Source organism: Aythya ferina, assembly GCF_964211825.1.
Source record: "Aythya ferina genome assembly, chromosome: 4".
Lineage (NCBI taxonomy): Eukaryota > Metazoa > Chordata > Aves > Anseriformes > Anatidae > Aythya > Aythya ferina.
In genome coordinates, this window is record NC_140300.1 from 9,175,120 (window position 1) to 9,192,508 (window position 17,389).

The window sequence follows — 17,389 nt, forward strand, 5'->3', positions numbered from 1 at the left end:
ACCCTGCCCTTTCACTGCTCCCTGTTTTGCCTCACTGCTTCTGCAGCTTTGCTTTGTGCCTCTGTCACTGCAAGATTAGCTACATTAACATTTTATACATGGTCTGCACCCTAATGTCACCTAAAAAAAAAATGAGGTGGGCCTGTGTTTTATGATAAAGAATCGAATCCCAAGTGCAGCTCTGTTAGTTCCATGTGACTTCACCTGGGTTTCAGACTGCTCCCAGCATTACACAACGCAGCATCTCTCGTGCCAAAGGAGCAACAGAATAGGTGCTGTCAGAGCCAGCGACAGAAGTGTTTCTCTCTTTGGATTAGGGGTTCATTTTCCCATTATTTGTGTTGTGAATACAATATCAGACACAAACACAAAAGACTCTGAAGATGCAATTTTGTGTCTGCTACTGGGTAATTTAAAGACCACGTTGCCACCAAAAGAGGAGATCCTGCTGCTCCCCCCTGGATGAAGCTAACGGGTAGCTCTGCAAATTATTATAAACAAATGAAATTAATTTCCAGCTGTGTCAGGAAGTTGATCCAATGCAGAGCAAGGCTGCTCCATTCCTCATGCAGGGCGTAAGGAGATAAGAGAAGAGCACACAGGCAGCAGCTGAAGGAGCAGGGGACCAGCTGCGACTCTGCCCCTCCAGCAGAAGCAGCAATGTCTTCAGTCGACTTAAAATTCACAAGGGGGACACAAATATTCTTGATAGGTGACAGATTAGGAACTCTGGAGAAGATGAGTACTTCTGTTGCTCTGAAAGATCGCTACTGAACAAATACATTTCACCATACTTGCACAGTACTTTACCAAAACCCAAAAAGTCATTCTAATAGAAACGTTGCCTAATATCCAGTACAAGGAGGGAGTCAGAAATGGCATGCAGGAACAAAGTTAAGCAACCTGACTTGTGATATGGAGTAGCCATGAGATGACTCAAATTCTGGCAAAAGAGTGCAGCAAACAGGTTCAAAGCTAGGTTTAGTCATGACCAAGAATGCTTTCATCCAGTCCTGCAAAACCTAAACATCCCATAGATGCCAGCATTTAAGAAACATTTCTAATTCATACTGCTTTACATACAGCATTGATCACATCACCCTTTTTTTTTTTCTACAAACCAAACAAACTATAATGTAAGCAAGATATCCCACCACAATGAGATAGATTTTCGGTACCTTGCGCTTAAGACTCCTGGACAGCATTTGAGTTGGAAGACACTCTCCTCATACCCCGAATTCCAAAAATGCTTCTGCAGAAGGAAACCCTTTTCTCCCAGCAGCTTTGCATGCCAATACACACCAGGGATTTTACCACAAGGGGGAGATGCGAAAGACGACAGACAGAAGCGACGGAAGGCCTGGGTAGCGAGGCACTGGTTTGAACATGACTAATTAACAGTTGAAAATCGCCATTACCTATCTCCCATATGTTCTCATTTGTAAGCTAGAGTTGGACAGTGAATCCAAACATATGGAAACAGTAAGCTGCGCTCCTGTCTCTGAATAGCAAAGCACACACAATCTGGTCTTCAGTTTCGGCTGTAAAACATGACTGCATGGTAACCCTAAAAGGAAAAATAATCTCGCATAAAGTAGTGGACATGGAGGAATGAGGACAAAATAGATAAGAAACCCCTAAATTAAGCTTTTCTGGTTGGTTTGACTATTAGCTTACATGTGGCACTGAAAAACTGTTGTGCCTCAGTCCCCCATTTAAAAGCTAGGAAAAATAACCATTTTTGGCATTAGAAAAAATGCACAGATTATACACAATTTCTGGATCACACACAGCACATGGGCACAGAGAGAACCACAGCAAGAGCCAGATCCAGCCTCGCAGCATCTCACTGCTTGGCCCGACCGACTGCAAACGACTCCAAGCTTCAGCAAGGAATGTGCTTGGCTTTCTTACCTTGAAACCAATGCTCAGTGGAAAGGTTTACCTATTAAGTCTTCAGGAATACTCATGAAGTATTATCTGCAGTAATTTGGCAGGGTTCATCTTTTCCAAAAAGCTTGAATTAGTATTTGTCAGGTAAACGATTTTTCTAAACTAATTAAAAGCTTTTTAACCAGATCAAGTCGTGTCAATCGAAACAACAGCCTACCTCTGATGTAGGAAACCAAAGCAGCTAGACTTCAGTTCACTTGCCTTTACTGATAACGTGAGAATAGCAGGTTAAATACATACACACAGCTATAGGTAGATCTAGATATACACAAGAAATCAATACACAAGAAATCAATAGAACTTTTCTAAAGTAAAAAATTATCTTAATTGTTTATGCAGCAACATATACATTGGGGCTTTTTGAAGCAGTGTTCATTTTGCAAGTTGCAGCCCAAGTCTACATCGAAAAATTCTTCAAACTCTTGCTCTCAGCTACAAACAGCACCGTCTGCCAGGAAAGTGCCAGACAGCAACTCTCCAAGCTACACAGGAGAAGAAGTAGTCTACTGAAAAATAGGCACACTCTAAGGCTGAGGCTTTCTTCAGGAAACCAATCAGAAGAAATACTGTAGCTGATTGAGATAATACATCCTTTAAAATAACACGACAAAAAATGGGAATAGAATATATGCTATGAAATAAAGATGAATGCCTAACAATAAACCTTGCTTCCTTGCCTCTTCTAGCAAGGAAAATGGAGTACTTCAGTACCTTTCTTCCTACCATCATGACCACTATCACATTATGCACTGCACCTCCAGACTGAAATCATGAGGCAAGAAAAATTTATAGCAAGTCCCCAACTACGAAAAGAAAAATATAAAAAATCCAGTGAGAAGCAGCAGCTTTGTTAGGGAGATAAAACACACAAAAACCCAACATCTGAAAGCAGTCTCCAAATTGAACACATCAGTTCTGAAGAAAACGCTTGAGAGTAACTTAATTATCAAGAAAATACCAACCAAGTGACCAATGACACCAGTGAACTCCTATAGGTAAACAACATGCACCGTTAAACATAAGGCACATAAAATAACCCACCTGCCCTCTTCCAATTATTTGTTGCTCATCATGACACTGCGGTCTTATTACAGGCGTTATATAAACACTGTAAGAGAGCTACAAAGCACACAGGAAGCTCACACCTTGGAACAACCCACTACCGCTCTTGAGTCTTCAAAAAAGCCCTCCAGCTCTGGCTAAGCTCACCATCAGAAGCTTACGTACCAAAGAGAAGCAAAGTTTGACAGGGAAAAAAAATGCAAAATGTTCTAACACCTCTTCACCACAACCTAATGGGCCAACAGAGCCTAGGCAAACACAAGGATGTGAGAGCACCAGGGCACCCTAAATCCCTATACACATAAACAAAAGCAGTCACTCAGCTCCAGGATGAACACACACCAGTCATTGCCATCGGACTGGAGCAAACCTAATTACCATTTCCATTTAATCTCTTATGCCTCAGTGATGACCTGCAACATACCTTAAAATACAAGGCCAAATAAATCACAGGTTCGAGATGAGATTTGCTTTATGGCCCTTAACATTTTCTCCTGCTCCTTACGTCCTATTAACTCTGCCTTACTCTACAAGGGTTTCCATCCATCTTGCACCACAGAACAACGTCTCCTCTATTGCATCAAGCCATTTTTGTAAGACCATCAACTAGATCAGGGATGCTCGTCCAGCTCCATAAAAATACTTCACAAAAGCATTAAATAATGCATTCAGAAGTGCAGGTACTCTGTTTCTGAATCTTGAAAATTAGGTAAAAGCAGGCAATTCTTTCAAAGGTTTTGTAGGGCTTGATAGGAAACAGTCTGATATGTCCTCATCTCTACGGTAAGAGCACTCAAACTCCAGCAACTGGACTGATACAGGAAGGTGAAGCTTCTGCCAACAGACTGATGCTGCTCTGATCCTCCTTCTGTACAGAGGCACTGATATGAGCGCCCCTTATCACTTCTAAAAAGATCCCTAAGATGACAACCCTCCAAAAGCCAACTTTAGATAAACATGGAAGGCTCCCTTCACGCTCAGCTCTGTAACATCAGTACAGAGCAGAAACGATAACTCAGATAATCCGATTGTTTTCAACATCTGATGAACTTCGGACTTGCAGGAAACATCTCCTATGTTAAAACATTGACAAAGGAAGGAGAAAATTAGAAGAATGCAAAGTAGAAATGCCGAACACCCTGAGCATCCGGTTAGTTTAGCTTCAACCACCTGTAATTCTCCGAGATCAAAGTGCCAGGTGATGGCAGGAATTAAGACATTCCAGCATAAACATCACCCCAATTTGAATCAACCTATGGCCCATTTGCAAATATTAAGCCTGCATTTCGAAAGAGGAGAGTCATCTCCTCCCTTTTTCCACCCTCAGCCTGCTTTTCTTATGTTTTTATCCTGAGCACTTCCTTCTACACTATTCACCTCTCTCCCCTTCAGTGTCTTTCCCCCGGTAGCTCTCCATTCCTGCATTCACCCAGCGTGCAGTACATGGAACTGACACGATGCTCACTGCTACGTTATTCATTCTGAACAGCCATCAAGCACAGCTAAAGATCCTGCGAGAGAAAAGAAAAATGATCTTGTGCCCTATAAAGACACGGTAAAGCAGGGGCAGTCCTTACATGACATTCTCAGCTTTCCTTGCAGTGCAATGGTATAATCACAGCCTGGCTGCAGGATCCTATTTCCTTTGATAACCCAGTTCCTGTTGATCAGCTCTTCAGGGAATCTTGATCCTAAACAACATCAAAAGCATTGATACTCCGGGGAGGAGAAGGTGGTGAATAGAGAGGAATAGGAGCAAGCAGAACCACCAGCAGGATCAGGGCAGTCAAGAAGAATACCCATGCTAGGGGCTCGAGGAAGTACTGCAAAAGGGTCACTGCCCACTGGGAAACAAGAAGGGAAATCCTACAGGCTGCAAGGGAGAACAGAAATACACAGAGAATGCAGCAAGTCTCACCCAAACCATCAAAATAATTAAGAAAGAGCAAGACTCTCCAGTTTTAACAGCGAGGAGCACTCAGACAGGAAGGCTGCATCTTTGTTGTCCCAACACACAACCCCCCAGAAGCTCAGCCTTTCCTACATCCTGAATCTACAGCTCTGCAAAGGGTATTACGATTTTTGCCACCCGCCTGTTTCCAAACAACAGGCTTGGATGCTGCCCCAAAAAAGAAAACCAAACTCTACTACACAGCTCTGCCTGTCACAGGGGCTGAGAGCTTGGTGTTAGCTGGCTCGGGACAGCTTCGGTTCAGGGAGCTCGGCAGCTTCACCTCGCCTGCAGAGCAGCAGGTCATGTCTAAAATACAAGCAGAGAGCATGTGGGCATTAAACCAGCTTGTAAGTTTAGATACACTGGAATATTCTGTACTTTCAAGATGAAAAAAAGGCTCATCTGAGAACAGGTAAGACAGACTCCAACGAAGCAGCATCCTCCAGTACAACAACCCAGCCTGAGAAACTTGCTTTTTCGGATGCGCTGTGACGGCTGGTCAGTCTTCAGACATGAGTCAAACGTACCTACGCGGCTTCCAATTCATTTATTTTTAACATCCTTACATAAAAATAGCTTTACTGAATGCATTTTTAAATGAACATCGCTAACAGAACTGCCAAGACAGTAGATCATAACTATTAAAACAGCTAAATGAAGCATGTCAAAGGTATTTGCACTGCTAATTTTTTAGTTAGCTCAGTACGAAAATATTCTTTGGGCACCCTCAACTACCAGAGCATAAATACTGTGGTCAACGCAGACATTTTTTTGTATTGGGATTCTTCTAAGTAACACAGAAGAGCACAATGTGTTCTTTAAGTATTTTTTTCTAGGTTTTGGTAACTATCATGGGGGGAACAGGACAGGGAGTTGAAAGATCCAAATCATGTTTCCAAGGGAAAGAGCAAAGGGAGTGTGCAGGACAAGGGACACGCTGGGTCACACTGGTGGATGCTGGAAAACATTTACCTCACTCGAGGGAAACTCAGCTCTGAGCACTGAGTAGCCAGTAGTCATAAAGGAGGCCAGAAGTATAAACGGACTGAAAACCGATTAGACAGTTTAAGGAAAAATGTTCCCAAGCTGTTGAATTATAAGGGCACAATCCGCAGCTCAGCACGCTCCTGAAAAAAATGCAGACTGCCAGAAGTTCAAAAGAAAGCCCGGGGGAAATATCACTTCCTATTCGTCTCATCTTTTCTCCCCAGGCATCTGTTACGGGACGCAGCCAACGAGCACCACCAGACGTGACACCAGGCTGGATGGACTCCCGCTCTGATACACCCTGACTCTGCTCACAGAAATCTACATCCAAAAAGTCACTTTGCAAGGTGCATGCATCTCTCCCACATCAGGGTAATTATGAACAGCCAAGCATTTCCCTTAATAGACAACTACAAGCTGCCCACTTGGCTTTTTCAGATGCAGGTAAACCAAGGCCAACAAATAATACGACTTTGAATTACCTTAAGTCGGCTGCAGAGCCACAATGAGCTGCAAAGAATCCCCAGTTTCCACACGTGTGTTCAAACCACTAGATGGTGCTTCTGAAATAAAGCACTTCAGCATGCAGAGCTCTAAAGCAATGTCTGTTGATGTCTGAGTTGCCTTCCTCCGGATTTTTATCAATATTGCTGAGGAATGTGGTTCGATAGCTGCAGCCTCTGATCAGACAGCAGCAACAAGATGAATTAAGCAGGTAACTGAGGTCTCCCCAAATAAGAAAGATTCCTAAATTTTGTCTTGGAAAGTAGTAAGATGTTAACAAAAATCTAGTATTAAATACCAAGTTTTGTTCACAAACAGCAGCGCCTAAAGACTTCAGTTACTGTACAGCACCAGTAAAAAATTTTAGGCTACAAATGCAATTTACCTCTTCCTTCACTCTTCATTCAAGTAGTTTTCTTAAGACACTTTTCCCACGACTGTACTCGCTCTGTGAAGAGTAAACACTTCACTTTTAAGATGTGGAAATTATAGCTAAGATAAGATCGTGCTTTCTTCCTATCACTCTGTAAATTGATCCTTCCTTTTCCTTGCACTCACCCCAAACTAGCCTCAATAGTTGCTTGGCTATTCCAGTAGCTTCATCCTTTTTCATTTCTCACCATTTCAGTCCATCAAAGCGCTCCTTAAAATAATCCTCCCTCTTCCTACATCTCATTCTACTGACTAAAAGTGTTCTTCACAGGGTGTTAAGCACGTATTCCAGAGTAATTTTTACTATCTTCTGTTCCTCTAAAGTTCATACTTCGATTCATCATCTTCTGTATAGAACTTCTTCCTAAAAAGAAATCCTACGAATATTTTCCTCTTCTTAAAAAAAAAGTCTTGGCTATTTTCTATTTATTTCCCATCTTTTAATGCTTTGAGTCAGCTCTGCCACAAAGCAACACTGACAACGCTCCCAAGCAGGATTACATTTGTATCTGCAGGTTTTAATGATCAGTTTTTACCTACTTTTTAAATATAGATATGCATTTATTATTATATATATATTAAAAAAATAAAATAAACAAACCCACTTATCCTTATGCAAAGAGCCTCTAGGAAGCTCCTAGAGGTCACTTAATGAATATTTTGCCATTGCCTCTCAGTTTTCTACATTAGGGGATTACTCTTGATCCCCTAGGAATATTCTCTCTTCCTCTTACTTCCAAGATGCTCATTTACTAGCTCTTGTTTTAAAGCCTTGTTTTAAATTAGCATATCTATGTTTTACTCTAAGTCCTTCAATAAATATTATGAAAAGCATTGTTGCTACCTAGGGCTTACTTTCCCAAAACATAGCTTAGTAAGAAGGCCCTTAAAAAGTTAGAGAAAGGTACGATGCACAGACATGAAAACAAGCTTTCTCCCAGTACCAGCCATCCACGCATCCCTAAATGTTATTTCATAGAAACACGTTAACAGAAAGCAAGAATCTCTTGTCCTGAAAATGCATCTGCTAATCCAGCTACAGAAAGCAACCATCAGCGTGAAGAAAACCCAAGGAAATTCAGATTCATAGATGTAATCACCAACTAATGTTTTAAATAAAGAAAACTGAACATCCATTGAAGATGTTCCAGTCTTTTATGCTAAGCAGATTAAAAACATCTTTGAGTTGTGGTTACAGAGATTATTTTTTCCCATGTCAAATACTGAACAGTTCTTTCAAAATATCAATAAAACGGATCCAAATTCAAAACATTGACCCCGGTGAGCTCTTCTCTGCTCCCTTTTTCAAGCTATTCTTGGAACTTCAGCAGCAGCATTCACAGAAGTTATTCGGAATACTGTGAGCATCAAAAGCTTGTCTGAATTGTCCAAACCCAGGCAGTTCCCATACTTCTGTGGGATGCTCAGGTCTGCCCGGCAGCAGGCTCTGACCTCGCACCTGTGGAATGTTCCGACAGCAAGAGGTACGAGATAAGAAGCTCCCTGGAGTGACAGGGAATATCTCTGGTCTATCTCTGCATACATACAAATATTTTGATTTAGAAGGAATCGTCCTTTCTCTGCACATGGTAGCAGAGCCAAACAGGCAGCGGGACGCCTGCAGTGCCCTGAGGTCAGAGGACGCCGCCCTCGTTCCACCAACATGGAGGCACACGAAAATTTCTATCACCATCGATGCAGCACAGGAGGCTGGAAACCAAGCCTCATCTCTCTGCTCTGCCTCTAATACATCAGCTGAAAGTCTGCCTCTTGCCAGCTGTGCAGACCTCATCGCTGCCGTTTATTTCTGTCCCTGGGTACCTCCAGCACCCTGCTTACTGATGTCTGGGCATGGCAGCACACCTGGAGAGCCAGGGCAGGGCCAGAAGTCAGGGCACGGGCTGTGTAAGGCCGTAGGAAAGCCGTGCTGCTCTCGTGACATGCTCCCAACGTTAGTCAGGACTTTCCGCTTCCCTACACCCACGTTTTCTCTCACCTCCTTGCTATGCTCAAACAGATGCAGCAGTTCTGAAGTAAATGTCTCTGCCTAGATGCAGGTCCCTGCCTCTTACAGTAACTTGGCAATTATCCTGACGGCTTTGTAATTCAATCGTGTTGAGTAATACCTCTCTGTTCCATTTCTCAGCCTCAGCCATGTACAAATATGAGCATCTACCCAGGTGCCTGACAGGGCTGCGCTGTGAACCCGCTGCTCCCCTGTTCCCTCCCAGTCCCGTTCCCCCTCTGCCTTCACAACCAGCTCCGGATGCAATCAAAGCAGCAGCCAAACACCCCACAGCAGCCTAATAACCAGCAGAAGATGCTGCCGTGCAGAAGTGCTGTTACATTGCACTAGGATGGGGAAAGCCTCAAAAGGAGCAGTCTCCATCATCGGTTTGATACTGCTCCTGCCCCCAAAACACACCTGGAGCCTGCAGTACCTTACAGAAGATTATAACTAAGTAACGTGAGTGGGGATAAGCCCTCACCAGAATAAAAATCCCAAAAGAAAACGGCTTTGAAACGGGTTATATTCCAAAGCAGACTGTGGAAGCCAGCAGCCTGACGGGAAGGAGCCCTAAGGATCCCTTGGTCAAACGGGACAGCAAGGAGAGCAACCAGGAGAGCTACATGTGAACGCATCCATCTGACTTTCTACCAAAACCAAACAACCAACCGTGCAAAATCCTGCATATTTAGCTCAAATACACCATCCGTAACAAGTCATTAGGAAAATCAGAGCAAATGCTTGTTCCTGAAGGAACAGGTCATCACCTTACTACACCCCCAGTGCCACATTTTGAAGAGGAGCACAAGGAGCGATGCAGCCAGCTTCTGAAACCAACCCGAGAAACCCTTTATCAGAAAACCCCAACCTGGGGTTTATCAGAAAGAGAAAAAAAAAAAAAAAGCTCAGATCTCTATCAGTAAGACAATTAGAGGGAAGGCTAATTGTTTTTTTGATAAAGAAACGGCGACAAAGGCTGCATGCACAATTTCTCCCGCTTCTTTTATTCATTGTAAGCTCCAGATTTCTTTTTTATTCCTTAGGATCTCGTCGATGTAGAGGACAGCACAAAGTTTATGGGGCATAGCTGAAGTTTGTTGCCCCCCCCCCCCCGCCCGCTCAGCCCCTCGCCGCGCTCCCAGCTCCCTCACCGCTCTATTTTATCTCTTTTTCTTTTAGCAGCCGCCCCGCCGGACCGGCAGCCTTCCCCCACAGGCTGGCCGGGGTGCCGACGGCAGGAAAAAAAAAAAAGGCAAACCGCAACTTTTCCCCGAAAACCACGCTGCAACTTTTTGTCCGTGCGCCAGCCCCCCCCCCCCAGCGGGCTGTGCCCTCCGGGGGCTGCAGGGGCTCGGCTCCAGCACCCAAACCCGGGCGGCAGCAGGAGGGGACCGGGGATGAAAGGGGAAAGGGACAGAGGGGGGAGGACGAGGTGCTCGCGACAGCGCTGTCGCGATAGCGGCGCGACAGCAGGAGGCTGTGCGCTGCCTCCGGCGCGCGGCTCGGAGGAAGAGGAGGATGGAGAGGAGGAAGAAGAGCGAGAAGAGGATGAGGAGGGCGAGGAGGAAGGGCAGGTGAGGAGGAAGGGCACAGCGCGAGGCGCCGCCGTGCTTTGTCATCCCGCAGCCCCCCGGAGCCGCTCACCTTGGGTTTGTACAGCCACTTTCGGAACCTGTTCATCATCACCGCCACCGCCCGGGGCTGCTCGGGGGGAGCTGGCCGGCAAGCTCCGGGACGCTCCGTGAGGTGAGGCTGTGCTGTGCTGTGCTGTGCTGAGCCGCTGCTGGCGGCTGTGGTGGCCGCGGGCTGCCCGCAGCGCAGGGACCGCCCGGCGCCGCCGCCGGCTCCGCGCCTCACTGACAGCCCCCGCTGCCGCCCGCCCGGCAGCGGCGCCCCGGCCCCGCTCTGCGCATGCGCGGGGGGAGAGGGGCGGGGCGGCTCCGCCTCGCTCGCTCCCCCCTCGGGCCCCGCCGCCAATCGCAAGGCGGCGGGAGGAGGGCTCGCCCCGCCCCCTCCGCCGCTTATTTGCGTAAGGGGAGAGGAAGGGGGGGACTACATGTCCCGGCATGCCGCGCAGGGCTGCTGGGGGTGAGGTGGGGGTGCGCTGCCGCGCGGTGCGTGCTGGGAGTTGTAGTCTCCTCTCCCACCCAAATGGTAAACCTGGCCGGTTCTGGGCAACAAGCATCTGCTTCTGTCAAGCAACCCTATCCAAGTCCGTGCGGATTAATTTCTAGCCGCTCCTAAGCGCAAAAACGGAGAAGTGGCCGACCGACCTGCTTGGCAACGGCGGCAAACAATCGCCGCCATCTTTCCTCCTACCCCCGTAGTTCTTTGCCCCCGCCGCGCCCGTTGTGCGATACGAAAGCGACCGCGTGGGAGAACTACAACTCCCAGCAGCCCCCGCGCCCCTTAGCAACCGCGGCGGGCCAGGCCTGGCCGGGCCGTGGCGGCCTCAGCGGGCTCGGGAGCGGCGCCGAGCGGCCCCAGGTACGGGGGTGGCAGCGCCCGAGGGGCCGCCCGCGCCCCGCCGGCACCTCAGGGCCCCCCGTGGCCTCCCCGGGGGACCGGTAACCCCAAACCCAGACACGAAACAGAAGACCGAGAGGGGAACTCGTCATATCGTGACATATCGTGACGAGACTGTCGGGATTTGCTTCCTTGAGAAGGGTTTGGGCAGCGGGTCCCTGCTCATAAAGTTCCGCAAGGTATCGAGTGACAAAAGTGCTGTGTGAAATACAACGCCTGTAGGGGACAAAATAGTGAAAAACGTGAAAATTTAAAAAGGAGTGGGAGATCTGGAGCTGGATCTGCAGCATTTATGTTCTCCATCCAAAGCTTTGACGTGGCGCTGAGGGACGTGCTCTGGTGGTGGCACTGGTGGTGGGGCGATGGTTGGGCCAGCTGCTCTTGGAGGGCTTTTCCAGCCTTAACGATTCTGTGGTTCTAAATTCCAGCGTAAATGTGACCAGCAGGATGTGACCCCGGAGGCAACAGCACCCTGCGTTCGGTGGCTCTCTTTCTAGCACACGTGAGGAGAACACCTATGCCATTCTGAGCGGCTTGAGCTGAGTGAATTTTGCAGGGAGACTGAGTTCAGCCCCCCCCAGGCACTGCTTTCATCAGGGGAAATGCGATCTCAGACTTTCTAGGCTAGGAATGCAGGAACGAATGTGAAACCAGAAGGCCTCTCTCATGCCATTGAAACAAGTCCTTACAATTGTGGTCGACCTTACCAAATGGAATTACTTTCAGAATATCTCCAAGCTCTGCAATAAAATAAGGCTAAGTTGGGTTCTTAATTCCTTTAACTGAGATTCTGTATCTGATAATGGAAGAAGCTGTATACCATTTTGTGTGCAGCAATTCTGTATCATTTTTATACACAGGAATTAGTATTTTCTCCTAAATAAGCATATGGCAATAAGGGTGCACTCCATAACACAACGCATTTTAATTTTGGTGCATGTGTTTTAAAATAACATTGATTATTTTAAAATAATCAACAAATATAAAATAAAAAAGCAGTTTTTTTAAACACAGTCACAGGCGAAGAACCCCTGTATGTCCCAAGTTTTTAAGTTGTATATGTCCTAGTTTTCATATTCCTTTTTTTTGCTTTAATGACTGTTTTTTTTGGTGGGGAGGGAGAAGAGGCAATGTTGGCATGTACAGAGCACAAGAACTCAAACTGATTTCTGCTGTGTCAGAAGAAAAAATATTTGTCATAGGCAGAGCTGTTGGAGCCTGAATTATGATTCAGTTTGAGTACAGAGGTATTTCAATCGCCCTTATCCAAAATTCCTTTTGAGTCTAAGAACCTTGGCAGGTACAGAGAAACAGATCATGTTCCGCAGAGGAGGGGAGAAATGGTGATTCCCCTGATGACAGAGGCACTGTAGCACCTCTTCTTTGCTTGTCCTCACTTGTCATGATCCAGCCCTGTCTTGTTGGTCATTTTTCTTTATTTGGACGTTTTATCTTCATTATACTAGGTAACTAAATGTCTATATTGCACAAAACACCTTTTTTAAGGACCTTGACATTAGTAATTAAAAGAGTTGTTTAGGCAATTATAATTACATTTGATAGTGCTGAAAGGCAGGGTGTAAAAACACTATCGGAAAATGTTACAACATCTTTTTACAACAAGAAATGAATTATATTTACCACAGTGGGAATGAATCATCTTGATCAAGCTTTCTTTTCCAACAGCAGAGTATAATGATATATAAAATGAAAGAACAATTTTCAAAAGTATTTTTTTACCATGTGAAATGACTTCTCTGCTCATTTTTTTTCCCATTGCTAAACCAGATTCCTGACTTTCAGCCCTGCTCATTACTGTCATTGGTCTTTAATACACAGCAACATGCCTGTGAGTGTAAACAGATGAATTATAGTTCCTGTCATGTGAACATTAAAGTGTAGGTAGCCAGAACTGTGGACTCACGTATGATTAAGGCGTTATTAGAGGTGGATATAATCCATTCATTTCACAAACAAAGCATCAAGCATTAAGTGTACTCAGCTGCTGTGCCCTGGAAAACTTTGGCAGTGGCCTAAGCTACCGATGTGCTGTGATCGCTGCCTGCTGACCAACACTGTCTCATTGCTTCCTTGTATTCCTCATATCTCCGCTCCTGTTCTTTTTTTTTTTCTCTTTCTTTCTGTCTTGAAAAATAGGCCGCTAGTAATAACATTTAATAAGGTTGAAGAGTAAAATTCTGTATTCACTTGCATCTCACTGGGAAGATCAATGTAGTAAGTAGGACCTGTGTAGCACACATACAAAAATTAATGCTTTTCTCTAGTATTATCTAGTATTATCTTTAATTAAATTTTGTCAAATAATCTGATACAGAAATCATTTAAAGTATGATCTAATGATCTTCCAAGATATTTGCAGAATAAGAAGTATGTAATTGTGTCTTCTATGTTATTGATGTTTCTATTGTTTCTAGTGTTCTCATTTCTGCTGCTCTGAATACCCATGATTTTGAAAGCTTGACCTAAATGTTCTTGTGTACATTACTGCAGTGTATCTTCTCTATGAGCCTATCAACATACATTATGCTACAACTGAATCAGGCATGAAAAATTAATGATTTACTATATTTATAGGATTCTCCATGGTGAAGATGGTCAGCCATGGAAAACATATTGCGCTAATAGTCCAACAGCTTAACAAATTTAACCCAGAAAATCAGAGCGTGGAGGATTTCTTGAATGAATCAGCAGAGATGTTGCAGGTATATTCAGTTTCAGTTCATCTTACGTGTATGTTGCTTACATGATTTTAAATATGAAGTTATCTGTTTTTTAACATGCTGTTGTAACTCTCATAGATTTTTCTTACAGTGCCAATGTTTTTGATTCAGGAGTAAAGTCCAAATTTCTTGTGGTTATCACCAGAAAACAAGGCAGCAAAGATCAGTCATTAAATAACTGCTTTAGTAGCAACAAAAGATGGGGGAAGCAGCAACCTACTAAAACAGATCTGATGGTGACAGGGAAAGTTTCTCCCCCACTTCTAAGCTGTTTTGTACTTTTCTTTCATCTTTTCTCCTTCTAAATTAAAGTTCTTGCCAGCACCACCTGTTTGTATACACAAACACAGTTTAGAAGCTGACTCACAGGATCAGGTATTCTTGCTTTGAGGATGTGACTGTCAGAACAGTGGGATGGAAGGCAAGTGGCACTAAATTAACCACCTGCTTTTAATCTAATGCTGCAGGTAACCAGAACAAGATTCAACAGTGTGTAGCTATACCAGCTGAAGCAGTTCCTGTCTTTTCCTCACCATGTTCATTCATCTTTTCCCATCTTTTTGTCCTTAGTGCACCCCTAACTTCTGCTGGTGCAGCTGGAGGATTGGATCAGCTGTAGGAAATTACTAAGAAAAGACAATAATATTGTTTAGGCTGCTGTTGTTTGTGCATGCTGTGTATTATCAAACTGCATTGTCAGAGCCCTCATTCCGCATTGCCACATTGTAGCTCAAGTACTCATTGCCACTTCTGACAATAAGGTCTAAAATACTGCTACGCCAATTAGTTAGTCTTTTATGTTTATTTTGCATAAACACAACAGATAACAAGAATATAAAACTTCAGAGTTCTGATATGGACATCACAAGCTGAGGCAGTGATGCACACTTCTTGGGTATTTACTTTCTTAATCAGTTTCTACTCAGGTCCCTATTTTCTGGCACTGCCCTCCTGCCTTGTAGTGCTGGCATAACTGTTTCTGGATTCATACGCTGAATTACATCATGGAACTGGTCCAGTTTCAAAATAATCATTTTTGACTGGGCAAAGACTGGGTAAATTCAGCTACCACTGCTGCCAAAATAAATACCTATTAATATTCAGATCATTGCTCTTCTCAGCCCAAGAAAGGTGATACAAAGACAACAGAAGTAGTAGCTCCATTAGAGAAACATGGATCTTAAGATTCTTAATAAACTCTTTCAAAGGGGAAAGAACACGGAGGATAGCTGATACCACAGATAAGGCAAAAATCTTTGTCTGGGACATCTTAAATCATTCAGTTTCACTTCATTTACTATATAATAATTTTTATGCATATTTATCTGAGAAAATTAAAAGAGAGATCTATTTTTATACAAAATTAAGCTTTCATGCAATATTTTTGTACCAAATGGGTGATTATAATTCTTCATGGAAAATTCATTTCACTTTCTTTTCAGTTTCAGAATAGACTTGTGGTCCTAGAAATATTGTAGCATCTTTGTACACATGATCTCCTGGCTTGGCCACTTCCCAGTTAGCCAGCATTAACTGACTCGGTATTAACTGATTTCTGCAGGAACTTCCTCCAAGTTAGAATCCTGTTTAAGGCCATCACTTTAAACCACACTCAATCCAAGCTTGTATCTTTTGTGCTAGCAGAATGACAAATAGCAAACCTAATATTGTGGACTGCTGACTAGACAAAAATGAGGAGAATCAGATTCCAAGAGCCCAAATCCATATGATTGCAAGACACAGCTCTCTTTATATTTAGTTAGTTAGGTATGCAGTAAATCAGACTTGACTTTTCTACAACTCACTATCTTCTATTTTGTTAGACTTGCCTACTTAGTAAGAAGTACTTCTGAAGTTATGGAAAAGAAGTTGTGGAAGGAAGTTGCAAGAGAGTGCTGAAGTTCTGTTTTAACATCTTCAGATGACAATCAACAACAATGAGGAAATGATACAGAATGAGGCTGGATTTTAGACTGTAGTTTAGAATTCTTATTTACGTACACAGTGAATGTAGATATGTTATAAAAGGAAATTGGATTTAATCCTAAGGGAGTAAGTCCTGAAGGCATAATCTGTCTTGACCAAAATATCCCTGTCAACAATCCACCAGGAGTATAAAACTATTCTTGTGGGAATCCTTACAAATTAAAGCATTAAAAATGGGTGGCAAACTGAGGTACAGGATAAGAAATGAAAGTGGCAAAGTGGGCAAGCAAATATATGTTTAAATGAAGGACTTGAAAAGAACATGAAAAAAAGAAAGAGGCATAAAATCCAAAGGGTCAAAACTGTAGGTTAAAAATGTACCAACTACTGAGAATAACTTGCTTTAAGTGAAAATTAACTGGCAGAATTCCATATTAGACCTTTTACTTTATTAGTATAGAAGGAATAGGTCCATGCTGAACGTTCTGCTCCAAATCCAGCACAACATTTCTGTTGGTTTCACTGTGCTGCTGCAAAGGTGACACAACCCAGAGGTTTGCATAATAACTTCCCAGCAAGATTTTCTTTGTAATCTTTAGTTGCTCTAATTTTTCCTTCACATAAAGTTAGATAAGTAATTAAATCAAAGCCCAAAAAACATGATTATGTTAAATAATAATAGTATATTATGCTCTTCCATTAAAATGGTGTAGACAGCTTTCCATGAAATAGTTCCTTGCATCAGACCGCGTGAGCTCTCGTCTTGTTCTTCTTGAATGCCAGAGGAGGGTATCAATTGACGTCAACGAGAGAAGCAACCTTTTGAATATTATTGTTTCTTAATTCATCATTATAATTTTTCTTTTAAGTATCATTACATTATTCCCATCTGAATACATTCACTCATTGTAGGAAATCTTGTCTCAAGCTTTGAGAGAGGAAGCTATTTGAAGAACATTTGGGTGTACTATTTGCTTCCAGGTATATTCCAGAGTCAGAAGCTGTAGTCTGTACATATGTTGGTGTAAATGAGATAAGTAGTTGACCATTTTAATTTGCAGAGGAATTAGATAAAGCTATCTAGAGTTAAGTTTTAATTTTTTTGCCTTTACATCATCCATTTACAATCATGGTGACTGCACATCTGTAGTGGGAACCACGACAACATCTAATCGCAGTGTACTGCTTTGAAAAAGCACCCATCTTTCCCTGTATTTTTGTGATTGAAGCAGATGATGCAGATAGCATATCCAATAACTGTTGGGATGCATTTTTCTTCTTCACTTACTGCACTTT

At 43.5% G+C, this 17,389-nt stretch overlaps 2 protein-coding genes across 9 annotated transcripts in view; one reads left to right on the top strand and one right to left on the bottom strand.

Annotated features, from left to right (window-relative positions):
• ZFYVE28 (zinc finger FYVE-type containing 28) overlaps positions 1-10,764 on the bottom strand; it is a 144,794-nt gene extending 134,030 nt beyond the window's left edge. For all 4 annotated transcript variants that reach the window (XM_084517167.1, XM_084517166.1, XM_084517165.1 and 1 more), the window contains exon 1: positions 10,545-10,764. In XM_084517167.1, coding sequence (XP_084373293.1) covers positions 10,545-10,583 — 39 coding nt within the window. In that variant the 5' untranslated portion in view covers positions 10,584-10,764. The remainder of the gene's footprint in view (positions 1-10,544) is intronic.
• Positions 10,765-11,472: 708 nt separating this feature from the next.
• CFAP99 (cilia and flagella associated protein 99) overlaps positions 11,473-17,389 on the top strand; it is a 58,625-nt gene continuing 52,708 nt past the window's right edge. Inside the window, exons 1-3 of one of the 5 annotated variants that reach the window (XM_084517620.1) lie at positions 11,514-11,605; positions 11,855-12,186; positions 14,022-14,149. In XM_084517620.1, the coding sequence (XP_084373746.1) occupies positions 12,093-12,186; positions 14,022-14,149 (222 nt within the window). In that variant the 5' untranslated portion in view covers positions 11,514-11,605; positions 11,855-12,092. The other 4 variants (XM_084517622.1, XM_084517619.1, XM_084517623.1 and 1 more) reach the window with 4 other exon arrangements.